The sequence below is a fragment of the Hemitrygon akajei genome, chromosome 8 (genome assembly GCF_048418815.1).
Source record: "Hemitrygon akajei chromosome 8, sHemAka1.3, whole genome shotgun sequence".
Lineage (NCBI taxonomy): Eukaryota > Metazoa > Chordata > Chondrichthyes > Myliobatiformes > Dasyatidae > Hemitrygon > Hemitrygon akajei.
The window spans coordinates 136,026,660-136,051,902 of record NC_133131.1 but is presented as its reverse complement, the minus strand read 5'-3'; the positions used below and the strand labels follow the sequence as shown (position 1 = coordinate 136,051,902).

General features: G+C 41.2%; 1 protein-coding gene across 1 annotated transcript in view; it reads left to right on the top strand.

Moving 5' to 3' along the window:
* nell3 (NELL (neural EGFL like) family member 3) overlaps window positions 1–22,329 on the top strand; it is a 32,980-nt gene extending 10,651 nt beyond the window's left edge. The window contains exons 3-5 of the mRNA XM_073054685.1: window positions 154–692; window positions 13,155–13,221; window positions 13,322–22,329. Coding sequence (XP_072910786.1) covers window positions 154–692; window positions 13,155–13,221; window positions 13,322–14,871 — 2,156 coding nt within the window. The 3' untranslated portion in view covers window positions 14,872–22,329. The remainder of the gene's footprint in view (window positions 1–153; window positions 693–13,154; window positions 13,222–13,321) is intronic.
* Window positions 22,330–25,243: the final 2,914 nt, after the last annotated feature.

Sequence of the window (25,243 nt, the reverse complement as noted above, 5' to 3'; positions counted from 1 at the left end):
TTGAGTTGTTTCAGTCAGGTACACTGCTGTCAGGAGAAGCACTTGGGACCACAGGTCAGTGTTTGTTGGTTAAGTGGGCAAGTTGAGTACCACAAGCCAATGGAAAAGTATGTTTCTGTGTTAAATAACTGTTACCTTCCCTTAATGTTTCAGGAGATAATGAGGTGCCATCAGAAGATGCTCTGATCTTGCAACTCCAGTTGTCGAAGGGACAAGAGAAATTCGTGGAGATGTTGAAGAGTCAGCAGAAAACGATTGGTGATTTGCAGCAGACTCTTGCAGAGCAGCAAGCCACCTTGATTAAGCAGCAAAGGGAAATTGTGGAGCAGCAGAAGAAGATGTTTGAACAGATGGAGCTAGTGAAAGTCCAGTATGTCATGCTGTTTGATACCATTAAGCAGACGTCATTTTTGAATCTGCAGGCCGAGATTCAGAACCAGTTTGATTCTCATTTTCAAGGCCTGCAGAGCGAGATACAAAGTCAACTTCAGAAAACGTATGCGGTGCATAAGGTGGATGTAGATGCGACGGTTATTGATGTTGGCGACCACCTGCTGGAGTGTGGCATTTGCCAAGCTGATGAATATTGTGATTTCCAGAAAGAGCCGCCGCAGTGTGAGAGGTGTACCATTTGCCCGGCGGGGTTTTTCCAGGTTACTGAGTGCTCTGCCACTGCTGATCGAATATGTCAGGTAAAGCGATCTTCCATTGCTTCAGTCTGCAAGCTCTGTTCCTTCTGTCTGTGTGTCATTGCCTTGGCTTTTGCTTCCAAGAAGGATTAAAAAAACTTCACCCTCTTTGAAGTTGTAAGAGACTGCAGATGCTGGAGGAATTTAGCATGTCAAGCGGTATCTGTGTGATCTGGAAAGGAATTGTCATTGCTTTGTTTGGGAACGGGTCATTTCTGTGCACCTTTTGTCCCCCTCGATAAGCCTCAATGAAGGAATCGCAGCCTGAAAAATTGACTCTTTATTCCTCTACATAGATGCTGCCTGACCTGCTGAATTCCAGCAACATTTTATGTGTGTTACAGCGGAGAGCGCTGAGCAGAATCATTCACTGAGTCAGACCGTGGCTGATCCTCCCCTGCATGCTCACTGTCCCATCACAGCTGTTTCGGTGATCCCCTCCCACGAGCTGTTTCTCTTCACCTCTGACTTAGGAGCACTTCAGCTTTCAAACAATGCTCGGGAACACAACCACGATGTAGCCTGGGCATTGTTTGTGGAGACCATCATGTGGCTAACTGCATCTTTCTGTGAAACAACATGGATCTTTTACCCAACAATCAATCTGCTAGAGGAGCTCAGCACGTCGAGCAGCATCTATGAAGGTGGGAGCGTGAAACAAATTGTTGACTTTTAGGGTCAAATCCTATATTATGACAGGTGGCAGCTCCTGATGCAATTCCTTTCCCCCCGCAGATGCTGCTCGAACTGCTGTTTCTCCAGCAGACTGAATCAGAATCAGAATTTGTGGCAACGGTACAGTCCAAGACAAGAATTACTATAAATTGTAAATAAATAAATAGTGAAATAGAGGAAAAGCGAGAGAGTGTTCATGGCTTCATGGACTTTTCAGAAATATGATATGGTTGGGAGCATAAGGTAAATGATCCCTTGGGAGGCATTGATCATAATATGATAAATTTCACCCTGCAGTCTGAGAGGGAGAAGATAAAGTCCGATGTATCACTATTACAGTGGAGTGAAGGGAATTACGGAGGCATGGGAGAGGAGCTGGCCAGAGTTGAGGGGGATGAGAGCAGAACAGCAAAGGGAGGAGTTTCTGGGGGCAATTCAGAAGGCACAGGAAAGATGTATCCCAAAAAATGAAGAACTATTCTGAAGGGTGGGTGAGGCAACCATGGGTGACTAGCAGAAGATAACTTAAAAAAAACATAAGAGAAAAGATGAAATATGAATGTAAGCTAGCCAATAATATCAAAGAGAATGCCAAATGTTTTCTTTTCAGATATATAAAGAGTAAAAGAGAGAGGCAAGAGTTGATATTGGATGGCTGGAAAATGACACTAGAGAGATAGTAATGGGGGACAAAGAAAAGGCGGACGAACTTAAATATTTTCCATCAGTATTCATTGTGGAAGACGTTAGCAGTATGTTAGAAATTTGAGAGTGTTGGGGGCAGAATTGAGTGTAGTTGCGATTTCTTAGGAGAAGGTCTGAATGTAAGTCACCTGGACCTGATGAACACAACCCGGGTTCTGAAAGAGGTGGTTGAAGAGATTGTGGAGGCATCAATAATGATCACGAGAATCAGTAGATTCTAGAATGGTTCTGAAGGAATGGAAAATCACAGAAATCACTCCACACTTTTCGAGAAGAGAAGGAGGCAGAAGAAAGGAAATTACAGGCTAGTTAGCCTGACTTCAGTGGTTGGGAAGGTACTCAAGTTCATTACTAAGAATGAAGTTTTGGGGTACTTGGATGCACATTATAAAATAACTCAAAGCCAGCATGGTTACCTTGGAGAAATCTTGCTTGACAAAATTTGTTGGAATTCTTAGAGGAAATGACAGCCTGAATAGATAAAGGAGAGTCAGTGGATGTTGTTTACTTCGATTTTCAGACGGCTTTTGACAAGGTGCACACATGAGGCTGCTTAACAAGATAAGGGCCCATGATATTACAGGAAAGATACTAGCATACATAAAGACTGGCAGCAGGAAAAGAGGTATAATAAAGGGATCTGCAGGGGTTTGCACAGTATTCTCCCTTTGAAAGTGTGCATCAAACGTGTTCAGCTCATCTTCATTTTGATGAAATCTGTGACAACTGTTGTGCATTCATTCAGATTCAAAGATGGGTCCCTGAATATTGTCTTGTTCACAGACTCTAAGCAGTCCTGCCTTCATTGACTATACCTTGGTCCTCACCACTGGTGCTGCAATCTTTAGTCTCTGCCTACAAATTGAGTGAAAGTAAAGCCGGGTGATCAGGCAAAGTGTGGGCATGGGCTGGCACGGTAAGTGTTCTTGATGGTGGTATAACAGTGGTCAAGTGTGTTGGCTCCTCTGGTCCCACAGGTGATATATTGGTGGTAGTTCTTCAAAGACTTCTTTTAGCTGGCCTGGTTGAAATCGCTGTAATTATAAGCAAGGCATCTAGGGTGCATGTTTTGTGACTGTTGATCACGGTGCCCAGCTCCTCCAGTGCCTGCCTGACTTTGGCTTGAGGTGGAATGCACACCACTATCAGGAATGATGTTGGAAAACTCCCTCGGTAGATAAACGGACGACTTTTGACTGCTAGATATTCCAAGTCGTGTGAGCAGCACTGTGCACCGTGATGAGTTAACCATAAGGCATGCTCTAACTTTAAAAGACTGAGCTGTCCTGCTTTATAGAGAATGGTGGAGCCATTGAGTTGCAGTGCTGCGTCCAAAATGCCATGTTTCTCTGAAGCTAAGTACAGACAGTCTCATGAAGCCTGGTATGGAAACACAAATGTCTTTGAATGGGGAAAAAAACCTACAAAATGTAGTAGGTATAGCTCAGACCATCACAGGTATAGCCCGCCCCATCACTGATCACATCAATAAGGAGCACTATTGCAAGAAAGCAGCATCCATTATCAAGAACCACCACCATCCAGGCCATGCTCTCTTCTCGCTGCTGCCATTAGGAAGGAGGTACAGGAGCCTCAGGTCCCACATCCATAGGCTCAGAAATAGTTATTACCTCTCAACCATCAGGCCCTTGAACCAAAGGTGACAACTTCACTGCATCCAATAGGTGAACTACTGTTGATTGGGTGACCCTGGTTACAGACACCATAGGTTGAAGAGCTTCCCATTAGCTTTGCCCACAACCTATAGACTTACTTTCAAGGACTCTCCATCTCATGTTCCTGATATTTATTGCCTATTTATTATTATTATTGTTTTTTCTTTATATATTAGCAGTTTCCTTTTTGCACACTGGGAATTTGTCCGTCTTTGTGTGTGTATTGTTTTCATTGCTTCTATTGTGTTCTTTGTACTTACTGTAAATGCCCACAAGAAAATAAATCTTAGAGTTGTACTTGGACGCATACTGTATGTACTTTGACAATAAATTTATTTTTAATATCAGGACCTTTAATAACAATCCAACAAAGTTCCTTCCTATAAACCCTCAAATTAAATTCGGTCTCAAAATTTGTCTGTCAGATTTGATGGCATAAATTTGGATTGCTCAGGTGGTTGTGCACATCACAATACTATCACATTTTTTGCTGTTTCATCAGTAAAATTTCAGGCAGAGTTCCACAGAAATTAACCAGATGGGTCTGGTGTTTCAGTAAGCTGGCAATTTCTCCTCTTCCTTCTCCCACGTGAGTACATGCACATCTTTAGAATCGTTTGATGCAGGACTGCTGCAGATCATGTCCGCATTGTTGTTTGCTTTATGAAGGTTGATATTAGTCTTGACCAGTAGACTGAGTATTGTGTAAGGTTTGAGGTCTTGATCATCAGCTGTCTTTCTTCTTTATGAAGGCTGTGCTGGCATATGAACTTACATACTGTAAATGAATGGAAGTCATTGCTGTCTTCCTTTGTGAAGGATGGTTTCTGAGATATTGAAAGTAGTTGTTCTCCAGTGTCTTTCCATGGACATTTTTTTTGTTGGAGAGCTGTGTGGTACAGTAGGGAGGAGCTTAGCAAGTGAGTGTAAGACTCATTCTATCACTGAGAGCACTGAAAATGGATAATCTCTGATCATTTCCAAACACAAACATTGACTACATCCTATAGGTGAACAACTGTTGATTGTGTGACCCTGGTTACAGAGTGCAGATACCAGAGGTTGAAGAGCTTCCCATTAGCTCAGAAGATTAGCTGTACTCAAGTAGGAGGTTGGATTGGAAATGAAAGTGAACTAAGGTCATTATATTATCCCAGGCCAACATCCCTGGTATTGAGGCTCTAGTTATACGCCCTTAACCACATTGTTTATGGTAAATGCCTAATGACAGACTTCTGAAACGGATGCATTATTCTACGATCTGTCATGTTTAGAGATTGCCAGGAGTAGAGTGAAAACAATTCAAGGATGCGCTGAAAGTTTTCTTGAAGAAATGTAACATCTTCACAGACACCTGGGCGTCTCTGGCCCATGACTGCTGAAGTGGAGAAGAAACATACAGAATGGCATTGAGAATCTCACTATTCATAATGAAGGAAAGCATCCACAACCTCTCAAACTACCCATTCTTCTGACCTCTCAGCCACTTACCGCATACTCTGTGAAAGACTTGATCTCTACAGTTACCCTTTTGGTCTCAACATTTTTGTCAGAACCCACAAAGCTACAGCGGAAGCAAATTCACCTCCCTGCTGAAGCTCTACCTGTGAAAAAGTGAGCTGTATCATGCTTCACCTTTCTCTTTCCCTTTTATTTTACTTTATCTTTCTGAATTTACAACTAGTCAAAGACTCAATTGCCATGTCATGTAATTCTTTTAAATCTAAGTGCAATATACTCTATTCTAACTTTTGGTTTCCAAATTAAGTGCCACTTTTTTCTGTCATTATTGGCAGAATCTCTCTCAACACATTAACGTTGATTTGAATAGTCCCTCAAGCAATGTTATCATTGTTTTTCTGGGGAAAAAGTGCTAGCCCTTTTAATAAATGGTATCTGCCAGCTGGTGGTTTGCTTTACCTCATAGATTTACTTTCATCTCAATGGGAGGATCAACTGCAAGTTATAATTTTTGAGAGAAGTCCTTTGTATCTTTGAGATCTGAGTTGATAGCTTGTGGAAGAAAAATTAAGAAGAAAATTAAATTTTGAAATTTGTCAAGCTTGACTAGCTAAGTATTGCTTAAGATTTGGGTGATAGAGTGGCAAGATAAAATGCAGACTCTACCTTGCTTGTGCTGGCTAACAATGGCTAGCAATACATCATGCCATTAATGAGGTATTGTTAACTTTTGTCCAAGAATGTCTACTTAATAGAGGAACTGACTGAAGACATGCAGTTCTAATTTTGTGTATCACGCAAGAACATTTGTGAACTGACTGATGCCTTACAAGTGCTTCTTGAAATCGCTGATTGAGTTTGTTAAGCTGTTGGCTATTGCCCAATGTTTAACATCTAGATTTAAGATGAAACCTGACAATGGTAGAGTTGCAAGGCAATGGCTCCTCATGATCATTTATTAAAGGGTTAACCTTTTACCGAAGTCTGTGTCTTTATTTCTGTTTGATATAAGAGAAAATTCTCTTATAGAAAAATACAGTAAAACAGGGTAGATTCTTCAACATAGCTTCACATCAAAAGATTTTCTTGCTTAATGGTAAAAGGCAGATGCTGGCTGTTGCTTTATTTGCCTGCTATGTTCCTCCAGCATTTTGTGTGTTACTTTAGTTAAAGCAACACACACAAAATGCAGGGGGAACTTAGCAGGTCAGACTGCATCCATGGAAATGAACAGTCAATGTTTTGGGCTGAGGACCCTACTTCAGGACTGGAAAGGAAGGGGAAAAATGCCAGAATAAAAAAGGTGGGGGGAGGGAAAGGAGGATAGCTAGAAGGTTAGAAAAGCTTAGAAAAATAAAGGGCTATTGGTAAAGCCTAGGTAGTTCTAAGGTAGGGACATGTTCAGCACAACTTTGTGGGCTGAAAGGCCTGTATTGTGCTGCAGGTTTTCTATGTTTCCAAGGTGAAAGGTCAAGCAGGTGGGTGGGAAAGGTAAAGGGCTGGTGAGGAAGGAAAATCTGCTAGGTATGGAGAGTGGACCATAGGAGACAGGGAAGGAGGAGGGGTACCTGGAGGTGATAGGCTGGTGAGAAGAGACAAGTTCCATGGATGCTGCTTGATTTGCTGAGTTTCTCCGGGATTTTGTGTATGTTTATTTGTATTTCTAGCAACTGCAGAATTTCTTGTGTTTTTGTTGCTTTATTTAGTTGTCCGTATCCAACTTGATGTTATCAGATGAAGCTATGTTAAATTCATGTAGATCTGGTAAAGATTCCAAGAAATTTGATGTCCTGTACTTTGGCTCAAGAAATTATGTAGAAACATTGATAGGAATATTTCTCTATTTAAGTTTTAACAAGAGGTACAGTATGTCATTTGGGCCACATTTCCTTGCCTTTGGATGTCTGTTGACATGTGATAATTGGGGTCCCTTCTGACATACAACTCAGGTAGGTAAAAGGATATTTTCTTGATGTAGCCCAATGAATAGTATGGAAAGTCAAGTCTAATTGTGTAATGATTTGTGATAGAGCATCGGAAGATAGCCCAAACTGCACAGGCTACAATAAGGAGGGCCAGATGTTGTGAATCCTGGCTGCAAGAGATTCCTTCAAATAGTTTTTGCTTTGCAACAGCCATGTGCCAGCTGTTTTTTGTTAGTGTTCATGCCTTTGTTTGAGTGGGTTCTGGCAAGAAGCCATTAATCATAATAAGAGGAGGATGTTATTAATTAACCAGCTATATATTATAACAATTGAGGATGCTGGAAAACTCAGTCATGATTGCAGGAACATAAAACGGCTGAGAGTAGTAACTTCATCCCAATGTGATGGGCACATCCCTGCCTACCATTGAAAATGGATACAGGAGTACATAAAAAGTATCTATCCTCAAACATAACCATTATTTGGCCCATGGCATCTTCTCACTGCTACCTTTAGTGCAAGTTACAGAGCCTGAAGTTCCACACCCACAAAATGCAGCAGTTAGGCAGCACCTAATATTGCACGGATGAAGACCCTTTGGCCCAACAAGTCCATGCTGTACATAGGGGCCACTCACTTAGTTCCAATTCCCTCCTGTTCAAGGGATATCCCTCCAGGCCCTGCCTCTCCATGTACCTAACAGTTGACGTTTCTAACCAGTAGAAACACCTATTTATTTTCCTCCATAGATGCTGCTCGACCTGCTGAGTTCCTCTAGTACTTAGTGGGTGTCAATCAAGATTTCCAGCACCTGCAGAATCTCTGTGTTTGAGGTTCCCCACCACAAGGTTCAAGAACAGCTACATCCCCTCAACTAGTCTGTTCTTGAACCAGCCTGCACCACTCCAGTAAACAACAGCTATGACCAATTTGCACTGCAGTAGACTTCATTTATTTGTTCTAGTTGTACGTTTATATAATTTGTTTTCTTGTGAATGTTTTGTCTCTAATGCTATGTGTCTGCGCTGCTACACTTACACTATACCTACTTGGTATACTGCAATGGCAATAAATTTGTCTTTGACTTATAAATACTAACAACACTTACCAAGTCAGACTCCGTTGTATTTAATGTTTCAGTTTTCAGGTTAATAAAAGATTTGATACTTTCACAGATGCTCCCAACATGCTGAGGATGTTATTAAGCCTAGAACGACATCAATCCCCCATGTCTTGTCCTGTCATCAGTAAAACCTGACAAATATCATGAAAGAGTTGGCAGTTTTTCCTCCAGTTTGTCTCCTCTCTTCCTTTTATGATCAAACTTTCTACATGTGGAGCTGTTGTGGATTAAGAAGTCGTTCTGAGGAATAACAAGTGTAAAAGTGTGTGTACAAAGGTTCACTAACGATCATGGTAAAGACTGACTTTAATCTTGGGCAGGGGATTTGGGATGCAGATTGTGATCCAACCAGCCACCTCTGAGCTCGTGCCTGGGTGGTAGTTCCTCACCTCCGTTGTGTGCCCAGCGGTTTATTTCCACCCAGTATCTTGTGGACAATGTCTGCAACTTGTCAGTCAGTGTTTCAGAGTGGGGATGCCAGCTGTGATTCCTAGGGAATTGCAAAAATGCTTCCAAGCAGTATAAGGCTAACAGGTCAGAGGAGATGAGAGGGACTACAGTTTCTGGAATCTAAAACAAAACCGGAATACATGGTCTTGACTTGAAGCAATATCAACTTAACAGTTTCTGCCTCCAAGGATTTTTCTTGATTACTGAGTTCATACCATGTTCTACTTTGTTTAGTCTTGGGAGGAGGATGAGAAGCCTTGGTTTATTGTTGTCACTTGTACTGGAGCACAGTGGAAAGTCTTGTCTTGCATACTACTCATACAGATCAATTCATTACAACGATGCATTGAGGTTGTAGAAGGGAAAGTGATAACAAAATGCAAAATAAAGTGTCACAGTCACAGAGGAAGTGCAGCGCAGGTAGACAAATTAATGCAAGGCCGTAATAGATTGCCAGATGGTACCTCTTGAGGATGTTTCAAATATTTAAAATGGATTCACTACCTCCTGATCTTTGTCAGCTTTTGTCAGTACATTGTGGCCGAGATGTGTGTGGTTAGAATAATGTTGGTGATATCACATGAATGCCTTTTTGCCAATGAAATCAGTTCAGAATTTTAGGCAAGTCTAACTACTGGGAGTGGCTGTGTATTCCTATCTTTACACCCTCCCTATTGCTTCCCACTGTTTTAAGTCCTACAGGATTGAATTAACATGTATTATACAAGAGTTAGTGTATGAGAAGCTTTTTAAGGCTCTGGGCCTGTACTTGCTGGTTTAGCAGAATGAGGGGGTATCTAATTGAAACCTATTGGATATTGAAAGACCTAGCGATGTTGAGAGGATGTTTCCTACAGTGAGGGAGTCTAGGACCAGAGGGCACAACCTCAGAATAGAAGAATGTGCCTTTAGAACAGAGATGAGGAGGAATTCCCTTAGCCAGAGGATTGTGAATCTGTGCAATTCATTGCCTCAGATGGCTGTGAAGGTTGGGTCAAAGGGTATAGTTAAAGTGGGGTTGATAGGTTCTTAAGGGCATCCAAGGTATGGGGAGAAGACAGGAGAATTGGATTGAGAGGATTAATAAATCAGCCATGATTGAATGGTGGAGCAGACTCAAAGGGCCACACGAGTAAGCCTGCTCCTATGTCCTGTGGTCTAATGTGCTGCTGGGCACTGATTGAAATATCTATACCTTTAAATTTTTGAGGTGACAGTTTCAACTCCAAGTGGCATTTTAATTTGCACTGTGTTGTAAAGTTGCCTGTTTTGGATGGGGCAGTGGTATTGTTAGAGTTATTTTATGCAAAATTATCTGCAACGCTTGTGATTGCAGAGATGATCAGCGTGGGAAGTGTAGGATTATCTCACCTTGTAGCCCCTCTCTGCATTTGGAAAATTGTTCAGGTGCTACAGATTATTTGCCACACTAAGAAACTTCTGCAGTCTTTCCTGTTCTTATTTCCCCAGTGCAGATTAATGTGAAAAAACTGACCTTCAGAGAAAGACTAAGGAGAAATGATTTCCAAAGACAGGGTATTTTACCAGAAGACACTTATTGATGGTAACATACTAAAGAATAGCCTTTAATTCTATGTAAATGGAAAATTCTTTGAGTTATTTCTGCACTGCCTGAGAGTTTGGCAGATGTACTGTAGTTTCAATAGCAACTTGCAACAAGGAACTGGATGAAAGGAATCAGAATTAGGTTTAATATATGTTGAGAAATGTGTTTTGCGGGAGCAGTACAATGCAATACTTAAAACTATAAATTACCGTAAAAAAATATATAAATAAGATGAAAATACTGAGGTAGTGTTTATGGGTTGGTTCAGTTCTGTTCAGAAATCTGATGGTGAAGGGGAAGAGTTGCATTTAATTGACTTTGTTATTTACATCCTTCACATACATGAGTAGAAATCTTTACGTTACTTTGTCTAAATGTACAATGTGCAATTTATAGTAATTTGTAATAGCATGTACAACAGGACAGTCAATATAACATAGAAATACAATTGTATCAGTGCAAATTAATCAATCTGATAGCCTGGTGGAAGAAGGTGTTTCAGAGCCCGTTGGCCCTGTCTTTTATGCTGCGGTACCGTTTCCTGGATGTAGCAGCTGAACAGTTCGTGGTTGGGGTGACTAGGGTCTCCAATGATCCTTCAGGCCGTTTTTACACATCTCTCTTTGTAAATGTTCTGAATAATGGGAAATCCACATCTACAGATGTGCTGGGCTGTCTGCACCACTCTCTGTAGAGTCTTGTGATTGAAGGAAGTACAGATTCCATACCAGGCAGTGATGCAGCCAGTCAGGATGCTCTCAGTTGTGCCCCTGTAGAAAGTTCTTAGGATCTGGGGGCCCATACCAAACCTCAACTGTCTGAGGTGAAAGAGGCGCTGTTGTGCTTTTTTCACCATACAGCCCATATGTACAGACCTCGTGAGGTCCTCGGTGATGCTTATGCTGAGGAATTTAAAGCTGTACACCCTCTCAACCCCAGATCCATTGATGTCAATGGGGCTTAGCCTGTCTCCATTCCTCCTGTAGTCCACATCCAGCTCCTTTGTTTTTGCGACATTGAGGGAGAGGTTGTTTTCTTGACACCATTGTGTCAGGGTGATGACTTCTTTGTAGGCCACCTTGTTACAATTTGAGATTAGGTTATTCAATGTAGTATCGTCAGCAAAGTTACTTAGCAGATCGGAGCTGTGTGTGGCGACACAGTCATGGGTATACAGAGAGAAAAGGAGGGGGCTTAGGACTGTTGTGTTCAGGGGCAGAGGTGAGGAAGCCCACTCTTACAACCTGCTGGCGATCTGACAGGAAGTCCAGAATCCAGCTGCACAAGGCAGGGTGAAGGAGGAAATCTCTGAGCTTGTTGTCGAGCCTGGAGGGAGTATGATGTTGAATGCTGAACTGTAGTCTAAGAACAGCATTCTCACATAAGCCATCCTAAAATGTTAAAAATCCTAAAAAAAATTCCTAAAAGAAGTTGTTCATAAAATGTTGTGTGTATGTCTTCAGGTTTGTGTAACTCTCTGATGGTAATAATAAGGAGATCTAGGTTATGGGGGTATTTAATAGTGGATTCTGCCTGTTTTTGAGGCATTGCCTTTTGAAGATGTCCATACTGGGGAGGCTAGCGCTGATGGAGCTAGCTGAGCTTGTAAGCTTCTGTCAGCTACGGTGGCCCCTCCAGGCCAGATGGTTGTACAAGCAGTTAGTTTGCTCTCCACACTACATCCATAGAAATTTGTTAAAGTGTTTGCTGACACACCAAATCGCCTCAAATTGCTAATGAAATATAACCTCCTTCAAAATGGCATTAGCCTGTTCGGCCCAGCATAGATCTTGAGAGATTTTGACACCGAGGACTTGAAACTGCTCACCCTTTCCAGTGCTGATCCCTCAATGAGGACTGGGGTGTGCTCTTCCGATGTCCCCTTCCTGAAATCCTCCGTCAATGCCTTGGTCTTACTGACGTTGAGTACAAGGCTGTTGTTGTGACTCCACTCAACCAGCTGATCTATCTCACTCTTGTATGCCTCCTTGTCACCATCTTTGCTGTCTGTAAGGAATTGGGAAAAGAATAGGTGCTGAGACTATTAGAATACTTCTTTGGTATAGTAGGTCAGGACCTCTATCTGTGCAGTATGTCTGTGTGATGCTGTCATCCAGAAATTCATCCTGTATACGTTTCATTACTCAGGCTATAAAGTACGTGCAGTATCTTGTATTTTGCCTCTGAAGTTCAGTGTTCTTGACGGCACAAACTTGAATTTTAGAGTTAGGTTGTAATGGGTTATTGCATTATTGATGGAACACATTTATAAATAATCTAGGGTATGAAAGTAACAGAACAGATTCTCTTTGTCTCATTTGTCCAGCATTGCTTGAATTAAATGGGATGAGATGGTTGCACAGTGGTTAGTGTAACAATATTTACAGTGCCAGCGACCTGGGTTCAAATCTGCCACTGTCAGTTAGTAAATACTCCCCATGACTACATCCTCCCACATTCCAAAGACACACAGGCTAGTAGGTTGGTTGGTCACATGGATGTTATTGGGTGGTGTGGCCTAATTGGGCCCAACGGTCCTGTTACCGTGCTCTATCACTAAACGAATAAGCCTGTCAGGGTAGTATCTGCATTCATCTAAAGTGTGGGCACTAACATTGGCTCTTTTTCATTATGTGTTTGGGATACTGCAAGACGTTTCCTGTCTCATCTCCATAAATTGTAGATATCGTTGAGGCTGAAAGTGTTTGAGTGTATTCGCTGCTGGTGATGTCCACCGGTGAATGCGTGGGGAAGAGTGCCGCTGGCGACAGACACTTTTGCAGACATTTAACACTAGCACGAGTTTGCTTTGGCAATAAGTTTGCACTTATTGAATGACTTCCAGTCATGGTGGCTTTTCTAATTTTTCCCTCTTAAATCCAGGATAAAGACGAGTGCATGGAGTCAACCGGTCTTTGTGGTGATCGATTAAAGTGCCTTAACACTCCAGGTAGGTTCTTTTATAATATTGGTTGTTCGTAGAATGAAGATTGGCAAGCTTGACCGGGGATCCCTCAATTCATCCTTTGTCTCTCCTACTCCCCTAACAGGTGGGTTCCGATGTCTGGGCTTTGCTGAACGTGACGTTACTCTGGGGCTTTGTGGGCATGGCTACTTCTTCAGCAAGGAAATGCAGGAATGCCAGGCCTGTTCGCTGTGTGATGATGGCACAGTGCTTCATCGCTGCTCCCAGCACAGTGACACCATTTGCACCCCGCTGCCTGAAAGCCATCTCTCAGAATCCTGGTCGACCTGCACCGAGGTCCTGTTGATAAAGCTTGGACAGACCCCCATTCATCTGGGTTTGAACCTGCCCTTGAAGGGGAATGCCCAGTCTCATCTGCTGAGCAATGAAGATGGCAGGCTGGTCTTCAGGCAGCACGGGCTGATCTGGGCCGATTACAACATCGCTATCAGGCACAACTGCAGGAATTTCCTCCAGTTTTCATTGAGGATGAACGTGGAGGAGGAGGGCATTGAAGAGGAGGAGGAGGAGGGTCATGTACTCAGTGGTGTTCGAATTGAGCAGCCCGAGGGAAAGTACTACCAGAGTGCCGGTGTGAGTAGCTCAGCTGAGGTTGAGCCTGGCCACACGCTCCACGTCTTTGTGAAAAGCCCCAATCAGTTCTGCAACCGGAGCAACAATTTTAACTTCTACCACCTCCATAACCCATTCAGCCTCTTCTGGCTGTCCCATGACACGGGTGCGGTGGCAATGAGTGCTCACATGTCAAGCTCTATCCACTACCAGACCAACTACCGGCCCGTCTTCAAGCTCCTCTCCACCTCTGACCCCTACATGGTCACCATGTGCCACGATGGCAGGGCTGTGAGATTCACCGAGGAAGGGGTGGTGAAGTTCGTCTATCACCAGGCACTCTATGCCATGGGCCACACCTGCGTCCGCGAAGGCTTCACGTTGCTCTCCTACATTAACCGGAATGGAACGGCTGAGGAGTTGACACAGGTTTATAAATCTGGTGTCAATTATCGAGACACCTCAATATCTGCCTCTGGAGCTGCTGTGGTCAACGCCGGGGACACGATCAGCTTCCAGATCCACACCCCTGCTCAGTGTAGTGTGCGCTACTTTGGGGACTCGTCTGGGATCAGCATTCTTAGCCTCATTTGGATTCCGTCGGCAATATCCTCGGTCCTCACGCTAACTGTGTCAGGGTCCGGCTTGCCCACTGGGGCAGTGAGGAACAGGCTTCTCAGTTTCCAGGAGGTTTTGCCCGCAGCGGAGCAGAGGCAGGTGGTACTCGTAACATCGGGGCAGTTTGCACACAAGCATGTTGTGTTCCTCGGCAGTGGGGTGGCCAGCATTGCGTTCAACGTCAAACTGATTCACTCCTGTGATATCATCAAAGTTTCTTTGCAGCAGCTGCAGAACGATCACAGCCCGCCTTCTGTTGTCGCACAACAGATCGGAGGTCAGATGCCTTTAGGTAGTCAGTGGACAAGTGTCAGCCTGCATGCTTCATTTGCTGTCCGGAACAGCACAGTGGCATACATCTCCTTGGACTGTATTCGAGGGCGGATTAATCAGATTGCACTACAACATGGGACGAGCTTCTCCATTTTGTGGGTTTCATCGTGAAGTGCTCTACTGACTGAGGAGAATGACAGGAAGGAAAATTTAATCAAACAAAAGTATCACTTCTGGACTGATTTGAGATAATGGGCTCCAGCTATTACTGATCATAGGTTTGAACTCCTTGTGATAATGTGGAAGGAAGAAGAATAAAAATTGAATGCAAGTTTGAATTTGGTGTCCCACCCCTAACATAGCAGTGTGAAAAGAAAAGCCAAAATATTTGGAAAGTGATGCCAAATAAGAAAAAAGAGCAAAAATGGAATTAATACAATGTTCAGTAGATTACAGCTACATAGGTCCTCTGTGGTGATCCGGTAGACAAGTTTTATGATACAGGTCTCAATCTTTTATGAGTATACTTTTTGCAAATGCAATAATACCATAAGATATAGCAGCAGAATTTGTCCATTTGGCCCATTGAGTCTGCTCCACTATTTCATCACAGCTTATCCTTTTCCCCTCTCAGCCCCAATCTCCTGCCTTCTGCCTGACTAATCAAGAATCTATCACTTTCTGCCTTAAATATACTCAATGACTTGGCCTCCACAGCCACCTGTGGAAATGAATTCTGTAGATTTACCACCCTCTGGCTCAAGAAATTCCTCCTGATCTCTGGTCTCCACTCTATTCTGAGGCTCTGTCCTCTGGTCTTCGACTCCCCCCACCATAGGAAACATCCTCTCCACATCTATTCTATTGAGGCCTTTCAACATTAAATAATGAGGTCACCCCTCATCCTAATGAATTTCAGTGAGTAGAGGCCCAGGGCTATCAAACACTCCTCATATGACAAGCCATTCAATCCTGGAATAATTTTTGTGAATCTTCTTTGAACCCTCTCCAATGTCAGCACAGCTAAGATAAGGGGCCTAAAATGCCCAAACTATTCCAAATTAGGTCTCACCAGTGCTTTATTAAGTCTCAACATTACATCTTGTTTTTAATAATAATAATAATAATAATAAAATTGTTATAATGACTAGAATAATGAAGCGCAGAAATGGGTCTTCCAGCCTATTAAGTCTGCCCAACTATCAAGTATCCATCTATATTAATCCCATTTTATTATTCCCACACACTCATCAGACAATTACCACCCCCACAGCCCCAGATTCTACCACTCATCTACTCACTAAGGAAATTTAGCGTGGCCAATTAACCCACCAAACTCCACAACTTTGGGATGCCAGTGGAAACTGGAGTGTCTGGAGGACCACGTATCACTTGAAAATATGCAAGCTCCACACATCATATCCTGATTTATACAATAGCTGTGCAATTACTATATAATAAGAACAGGACTTATGCAAAATCTTTTTCCATCTATTTCTTTCCAGCTCCTTTCAGAAGGTAATTAAACTGTTAGTGCTGATCACAAACTCTAACGTTCCCAAGTGTAATTGAATATTAACACTGAAATTCTGCTGCCTTGAGCATGGTCCAGGCCTCATCTCCTTTTCCTGTATCACTAATCTTCAATCCCTGCGAACATACTTAGCCCAACATCATGTGCTTTTATCTCATGAACCAGCCTGTTATGTGGCATCTTGTCAAATGCCTTCTGAAAACCCAAATGCTCCATGCTACTTGTTACAACCTCAAGGGACTCCAAGAAATTTGTCAAACAAATTTGTGGTTTTACCTATCCTAAAACTACATTGATTTGGTTTGATTGCATTCAGTATCTCTAAACGACTAGTTACTTCCTCCTTAATATTGATTCCACAATCTCACCAGCAACACATACTGAGCTGGCAGACTGAGAGTAATCCATTATTTTGTCTTCCTCCCTCTTTAAACAATATAGTTGTGCTTTTCATTTTTCAGCCTACAGGTATCTTCCTGGAACTTGGTGAATATTGAAGAACCTCAACCAATGGTCTCCTATACGATTAACTACTCCCTTATTTGTATATATCCACAATAAGCCCTGCTGTTTGTTTTGATACTACTTGCCGGATTTCTTTTTTGATCAGTTTTCTCCCTCCTGATTAACCTTTTGGTCTCTTCCTACTGGGGTCTTTATAATATTACCACTCCTCTGGTCCCCACCGGTCTTTGTTACTTGCTATTCTCTTGCCTTCGATTTGATATTTTCTTTTACATCCTTCATTAGCTATTGCTAACCATTGATATTTAATGTTTTCCCTGGTTCTCATTGAGATAAGTTTAGGTAATGAAGTTGATGTCCAGATAACTGCCATTGCTCATCCACTGACCTCTCCCGTAGCCCATGTACCAAGACCAGTCCAGGCAATTTCATACCATTGCAACTGCCCTTATTTAATTGGAAAATGTTGGTTGTGGACCCCAAGTGTCTGCTGTCAAACCGTGTCCAGAATTCCATCATATTGTGATTTTTTTCATCACAATGCCTTCTATTAATCCCACCTTGTTACTCACGACTAAATCTAAAGTAACCTGTACCCAGGTAGGTTCGGTAACAAACTGCTCCAAGAAACAATCCCCAAATATTGCAGAAATTCTAGATTCATGGTACCCTTAGCAGATTGATTAGTTCAATTAGTATGTGGAAAATGACATGTGATTATTACAGTACCCTTCTTAAATTCAAATGTACCTATTTATGCTTTGTCCAGTCAAGAAGTAAGTGGCTAGAAGACCTATAGAAATTTCCTTCCCCTGCTATTCATTATGTTCAACGAAACCAATTCCAATGTCACTACTTGGCACCATCCATGAGGAGACTAGTGCTGGGGCAGGTGGCAAGGCAGAAGTCTATGCTCCTGGCTTTACTTTGCTTGAAGAATGGACTTGAGGACTTCAGTTAAGAACTACAGATTCTCACCAGTGTGAGTAGTGACTTTGGGTGTAAGGTCTGCTTGTGTTTAGTAGACTCAGCTCAAGTGCACACAAGAGTTAGCACATCATCCTCTACTAGCAGTAAATAGGATACTTATCGCTTTTAGCATTGAAATGTATGTTTTCACAAATAAATATAGTTTTTTATGGGATCTGGGATACAACCTTTCCCTCCTGTACGGTGGGAGTCATACCTTGGATGTGAATTGTGCCAAAGTACTGCTGGGAAAAAATCATTATCTTTACCTGTCTAAGTGCAGCTAATAAGAACAGTTGATCACAAGGTTAGCAACAGTTCAGAGTAATACAAATCATTCTATTGAACATCTAGCAAGAATTCTTGCATGGAGTATTTTGATTTATGTTGATTCACATTGCCTTTTATTAGATCCTTGGCACTGCACCAGCTGTTAAATGAGAAAAATAAGCTCATTAGATCTAGAAAACTGTACCCAGTGTGGTGGTGAAAATATGTTCTGATGACTATGTACAGCAGGAATGGAAATCAGTGTTTTGGTGAACATTCTGTATTTACTATTGTGCATGGTGAACGGAGTGATATTTTCCCCATGCTTCCTAGTGGAAAATGCAACTGCAGACTATTAATTTATGAAGAAAACTTGATTATGATCACATTTTCACAGCATTACATGCAGGATGGACAATCAAAACTATCTGGGCAGCATGGTAGCGTAGCAGTCAGTGTAACTGTTTTAAAGTGCCAGCAATTGCTGATCTCTGTAAGGACTTCATAAGTTCTCCCTGTGATTTCCTCTGGGTGCTTGGATTCTTCCCATATTCCAAATGTGTACGGTTAATTTGTTGTGCATATGCTATGGTGGCACCATCCTCCAACTGTGTTGGATGTTGACACAAAAGCGATTATACATGTGGCATGTAAAGCTAATGTCTTTCTAAATATCACTAAAACAAATGGATATGAAGATTACTAGTTAAATATTAAGGTATAAAATTTGCTGAGCCCATTTGCCATTTCTTTAAAAAATCGAATGAAGTCAATTTTTATTCTAAGTCATTCTGTGATCAGAAGCAGAAGCAAATGGGAATCTGCCTATTAAAGCTCTGATCTGCTCTCAGTTTTTAGAAATCATGTCTCACCTGTTTGTTACCCATGTTTCCTTTAAACTCTCTGGGGATCTATTTCCTACACTCTCTTGAACCTCACCCGTCAGTAATCCAGATGATCAAAATTCTGAGGATCCCTGATATTTGGAGTTCAGCCCTACTAATATTCCCACAGTGTAATTTTAATATCATGTTAGTCCCAGAGGAACTCGTAGAGATGGTAAAATAGAAAGCTGGCTAATAATGTGGTATATGAGATTCTTTCAAAGAAATGTGGTTTTGTATTGTTTGTTGTTGTGTTTACATTCTAGACAAGATAACCATGTCTGTTTTAATTACAACCACACTTAGTACATTCATGTTTTCTAGTAAAACCATTAAGAATTATATGCATGCTTTATTTCAGATTTATATACCAAAATGTACAGTGGACATTTGCAAGCCTTGTTTTTATTTTTAATAACCTAGAACCATTGCTATTAATAAATCGCTATTATAACTTGTTCCTCCATTTTGTTATATGCACATAATTATTCATACAGATTTTGCTGCCAAAGACAAAAGGCTTCACCCAGCCTGTCACCTCCCGCAGTGTTCCTCCTCTTTCCCTTTTTCCGATGGTCCACTCCCCTCTCCACCAGATTTCTTCTTCTCTAGCCCTTTATCTTTTCCACCTATCAACTCCCAGTTTCTTACTTCATCCTCCCCAACCTACCTGCCATCACATTTCACCTTCTAGCTTGTACCCCTTCTCTTCCCCCCCCACCCCCACCCACCCACCCACCCACAGTATTCTGGCTTCTTCTCCCTTCCTTTCCAGTCTTGGTGATGGTTCTCAGCCAGAGTATCGACTGTTTATTCACTTCCATAGATACTGCCTGACCTGCTGAGTTCCTCCAGCATTTTACCTGTGAGATTCTGGATTTCCAGCATCTACAAAATGTCTTGTGCTTATCATATATACATTGCAGCTTAAACATACCATGGCAGAGAATTATTAAAAATCATTTATTATTTCCAAATATCTGTACAACTTTTGGTATAATAAAATGTTACAATGATAAAATGTTCAAAATTCAAAGTAAATTTATTGTCACACTATGTTTATGTTACCATATACTACCTTGAGATTCATTTTCTTGCAGTTATAGGGAAAAAGAAAGACAATAGACATTATGAAAAACTATATGTAAACCAAGACTGACAAAGTACAAAAGAAGACAAAATGTGCAAATAACTAAGTAATATTGAGGACATAAGCTGTAAGGAGCCCTTGATGCTGAGTTTGTAGGTCACAGAATCAGTTCACAGTAGTGGTGAATGAAGTTATCCACACTGGTTCAGGAGCTTGATGTTTGTACTCTATCTTAACCTATTAGTGTAATGAGTTCTTTGAGCGTGTGTGGGGCATCAGAGTGTTGGGCTCCAAAGATTTTAAAGTATCTGAATTGGTTGATTGTAGTTTAATGACAGTCGTTAATCTTTTAGAATTCCTTGTGTTTTCTCGAGCAACTTGCTCTTTGTTCTGTGGTTTCCTGGTGCTTTCTGTTTAAGCTTGTTAAGTTTATGTTGATAGGCTCAGTGATTCTGTGTTACTTGTATTATATAAGCAGATGCCCCATTAGTGCTAATCTCAGGGTCCTAGTGTTGAGAATGTTATTTCTCACGGTGTTGCTTGGGTGAGCCACTGATGTCCTTGTAGAATTATGAATAAACTGTCATTGTCATCTCTGCATCAAAGTCTGTCTTTTCTCTGGACTTGTGTTCCGATATTGAAAATGGCAATTGGTCCTTGACCTAAACACAAGATCCTGCAGATGCTGGAAATCCAGAGCAATATACACTAAGTACTGGAAGAACTCAGCAGGTCAGGTATCATTTAAGGAAATGAATACACAGTTGATGTTTTGACCTAGACCCTTCATCAGAACTGCAAAGGAATAAGAGGGTGGGGCGGGGAGCGAGGGGAAGGAGGACAAGCCAGAAGGTAATGTTACATGTAGCCAACAAAAAGGCAGGCATAGTTAGGGCCCATTTGATGTCCTCCACAGCTGTTTGTGACAATGATTTCCACAGATTTACCACCCTCCGGCTAAAGAAATATCTTCTCATCTCTGTTCTAAAGGGATGTCCTTGTATTCTGAGGCTCTGCCATTTGGTCGTAGACTCCCTCATTGTAGGAAATATCCTCTCCACATCCACTTTATCTAGGCCTTTCAAAATTTGATAGATTTTAATTAGAACCCCCTTATTCTTCTAAACTCTTGTGAATACAGTCCCGGAGCTATCAAGTTATATTTATCTCAAAATGAATACTAACATTACATTTGTCTTCCTCACCACTAACTCAACTTGCAAGTTATCCTTTAGGGAATCTTGCATGAGGGTTCCAAATTCCCTTTTCACCTTTGATTTCTGAATTTGCTCCCCATTTAGGAAATAGTCTACACCTTTATTCCTTCTATCAAAGTGCATGAGCATGCATTTCCCTAAACCGTATTCCATCCGCCACTTTGCCCGTTCCTCTAATCTGTCTAAGCCCTTCTGCAGACTCTGATTCATCAACACTACCTGCCCCTCGACCTACCTTTGTATCATCCACAAGCTTGGCCATAAAGCCATCAACTTCATCATCCATTTTATTGACATCACATAAGAATAAATGATTCCAACACCTAACCCTGTGGAACAGCACTAGTCACTGGCAGTCAACTAAGAAAGGTCACCTTTATTCCCACTCTTTGCCTCCTGCCGGTCAGACAATTATTTATCCATGCTGGTATCTTTCCTGTAACACCATAGGCTCTTACCTTGTTTGCGGTATCCTACTGAGCATTAATTGTACATATAAATAGTGATTATATTTCAGAAGTATTCTAATAACTCTTGCTTTCTGAACTCATGACATGTATAAGACAAATAAGAAAATGCTATTGCATACACTATATTGAGTGCTGGATGTGATTGAATGTTATTAAAAATTTGATTGCCATCAGAATTCCACCATTGCTTGCTCTCCTTCTCTGCAGGATATCACTTCTTCCAACAAGCCTCTTTATTTTGAAGTCTTCTAAAACTTCCAGATATCAAACTCTTTAAGATACCAAACTACTAAGAAATTGAGTCGCAGTTAGCTTAATGTCATCTCCTATGTTATCAAAATAACTGTCTTGGCAGCAGAGTGAACTAAAGAAAACATTGAGTAATTTCTGAATTGTTAATCTTAACCAAAGACCTATATTCCTAGCTCATTGTAACCTTTTTAACAGTGAACATTAATTGTACATATAAATAGTGATTATATTTCAGAAGTATTCTAATAACTCTTGCTTTCTGAACTCATGACATGTATATCATGTATGACATGTATTAATTAATGCTTTATTTGCGTTAAAACAAACAATGTTAGTTTATGTTCATGTGTAGAAACTATACTTAAGAATCAAGAAATGAAAGCTTGGTTCTGGGTTTCAAAAGGAACAAGAAATAATTCTTTCATAGTCTCTACTTGTTCTCTCAAGTGGAATAAAATAATGCTGATTTTACATCACATTCAAGTGATACTGATTTCCTGTGGTGGATTTTAACGGGTCAGTGTATAAATACCACTTTCTTCCCGACAACAATCAATAATCGTGGTCTATTAGGACAAGCAAACTGATCTTTCTGGTAACCTTTAGCTTCCTTGTACAAAGTAATTGGGGTTCCATCAAAGCTTTGCATTTGAAGTTTATTGCATTTGGAATCCCTGAAGCGACAGCACTTGGGAGAGAAGGGGAATAGGGAATGAGAGACACAGTTTAGAAATAATGTATGAAAATGAGTGATAGAGTGTGACAAACAGAAAAGTAGAGGAAATATAGTTTATAGTGAGATAAGTTTGAAAACATTAAGAAAATGAGTGAGTATTTCCATCTTCCATCACTTGAGACTGTAAAAGGATATTAAACCCAGAGTGATTATAAGTCAGGTTTATTCTTCTAGACCTCTGATTTATTTTTTGTTCAGTACTGTGAAATCATTCAAGGCGGGCTTACATTATTAGTAAAATCTGAGATGTGTGTCTTTTGTAATTGCATAGGTCCATTGCAGTCTTCATATTATCAGTTGTAGATACGAGCAGATAAAAAGACAGATGGAGTTTAACGTGGCTAAATGAGAAGTGTTGCACCTCCGTATATAAAATGTAAAGTACATTACACATTTAATGTTCAGTACATTATTAAATGCAAGGCCCTTGAAGTGATAATGAGCAGGGGGATTTTGGGTCCAAGTTCACAACTCCCTGAAAGTGGTTGATCAGGTGGTTAAGAAGGCATATGGCATGCTTACCATTGTTAGTTGTGGCATTGACGTCATAAGTCAGGAAGATATGTAGCTTTATAAAACTTTAGTTAGGCTGCATTTGGAGTATTGCATACAGTTCTGGTCATCCCATAAGAGGAAGAATGTTGAGGCTTTGGAGAGGGTGCAGAAGAGATTTACTAGGATGTTGCCTGGATGACAGGGTGCGTGCGCTAATGGGAGGCTGGACAACCATAGGTTCTTTTCTTTGGAGCAGCAGAGGCTGATGGGAGATCTGAAAGAGGTTTATAAGATCATGAAAGGTACAGATAGAGTAGTCAGACAGTATCTTTCTCCTTGGTTGAAATATCTAGTACCAGAGGGCATGCATTCAGGATGAGCGGGGTTAATTTCAAAGGAGATGTGAGAGGTACGTTTTTTACACAGTGTTGTGAAAGCTTGGAATGCACTGCCTGGGATGGTGGTAGAGGCAGGTATATTAGGGACTTCTAAGAAAAGCACGTGAATGTGAGGACAATGTGAGGATATAGACGTTGTGTAGGCAGAAGAGGTTAGTTTAGTTAGCCAATTGATTACTAATTTAATTGCTTCAGCACAACATTCTGCATCGAAAGGCCTGTTCCTGTGTTGTATTGTTCTATGTTCTATATTCTACGTAAGCTGCTCCGATGTTTACTGTAAACTATGCTGTTGGGTATGAGTTGAGGTCTATCTCTTCTGAAACCATTTGGATTCTGATCTGTGTGCAATACTTGCCAGTGCAGTGGGTGGGGTGGAATGATACATCCTGTTCCAGCAGGCAGTTCCAATGCAATGGCCTGTATTCCACCTCACACAGTGCTCACGGTACTGAAAGCACATGGCCTAGGCTCCATATTGCACTTGGATTTCTTAAACATTCCTTTATATTTGATTCTTTCCAAATGTGCTTTCATCTGGAAATGATGTACATATTTAATAACAGATGCATTTTCTATATCAAAGCATCTCATTTCCTTTATAGTAGGGAAACCAACTTCCTCTGACAGTAATGACTAGTGCAGTGGTTTTAAATATTTTGTCAAAGTACTTAGAAAATCAAGTTTGCTTTTCTGATCTAACATTTCAGTTTTAATCAATCAAGAAAAAAGTAAGAAACCACATTTAATAATAACATGTTGAAACTTTCAAGCTCCTTTAAGGAGTTTCATAATTTGAAGGATAATTAATAAAGTAGGAAACATTAGATGAGCCATGAGAAGGCCAGAAGAACGTGAAGTAACAGTATTTACAAAGCACTTGTTCTATACCAGGGATGTCTAAATCTTTTCTGAACACATTATTTTGGAGCTATATTGCTATGTAGGAAAAGTGTAAGGGCATAAAATGTCAATCTGTTAAGTAACCAGCTGCATCTGTATCCCAATCTGTACTTACAATAATGATTGATGGATAAAAACTGGCCCGACTACTGAGCCACACATCCAGATTCTGTGAATAATAAGGGAGAAGGGTTGTACTATTATTGTGATTATTTAAAACCAAAGGATGTCCCAATATGTTTGAAAAATAACCAAGTGTTATTGTTGCTGTTTTGCAGTAAGAATGACAGCCAGTTTACAAAATGCAAGCTCTTCCATGCAGGTAATAACTTGTGCTGTGATCTGTCTTAGTTGATGGTGTCCTACTCATGGAATCAAGCCTTCTGATATACCACACTTTTTCATCATAATTGCTTGATACTCCTGGCCCACTGCCAGGCAGCAGCTGGCAGTGCCAATAGGGGAACACAGTTGACAGGAAAAGGCTGTAGAAGCCTACAACATTGACTCATAGCCACAGGAAATCAAAGGGACAAGTGAAACATAAACAAGGATATTTCTTCCTGGGTGGTGGCTTCAGTTTGAGCATGACCTGTTTCCGACGTATCTGTGTCATGGAATCATAGCTTCGTAGAGTTATTCAGCAGAGAAATAGAACCTTCTTCGCATTTTTGCAACCTTTTATGCCCACCTACACTAATCCCTGTTAAAGGATATCGGCCTGAAGCACCAACTGTTTATTCCTCATGTATAGATGCTGCCTAACCTGCTGAGTTGCTTCAGCGTTTTGCTTACACTAGGTCCACATCCTTAGCTGCCTTGCCCATTTAAGTGTAGTGATTATATCCAATAACATCACA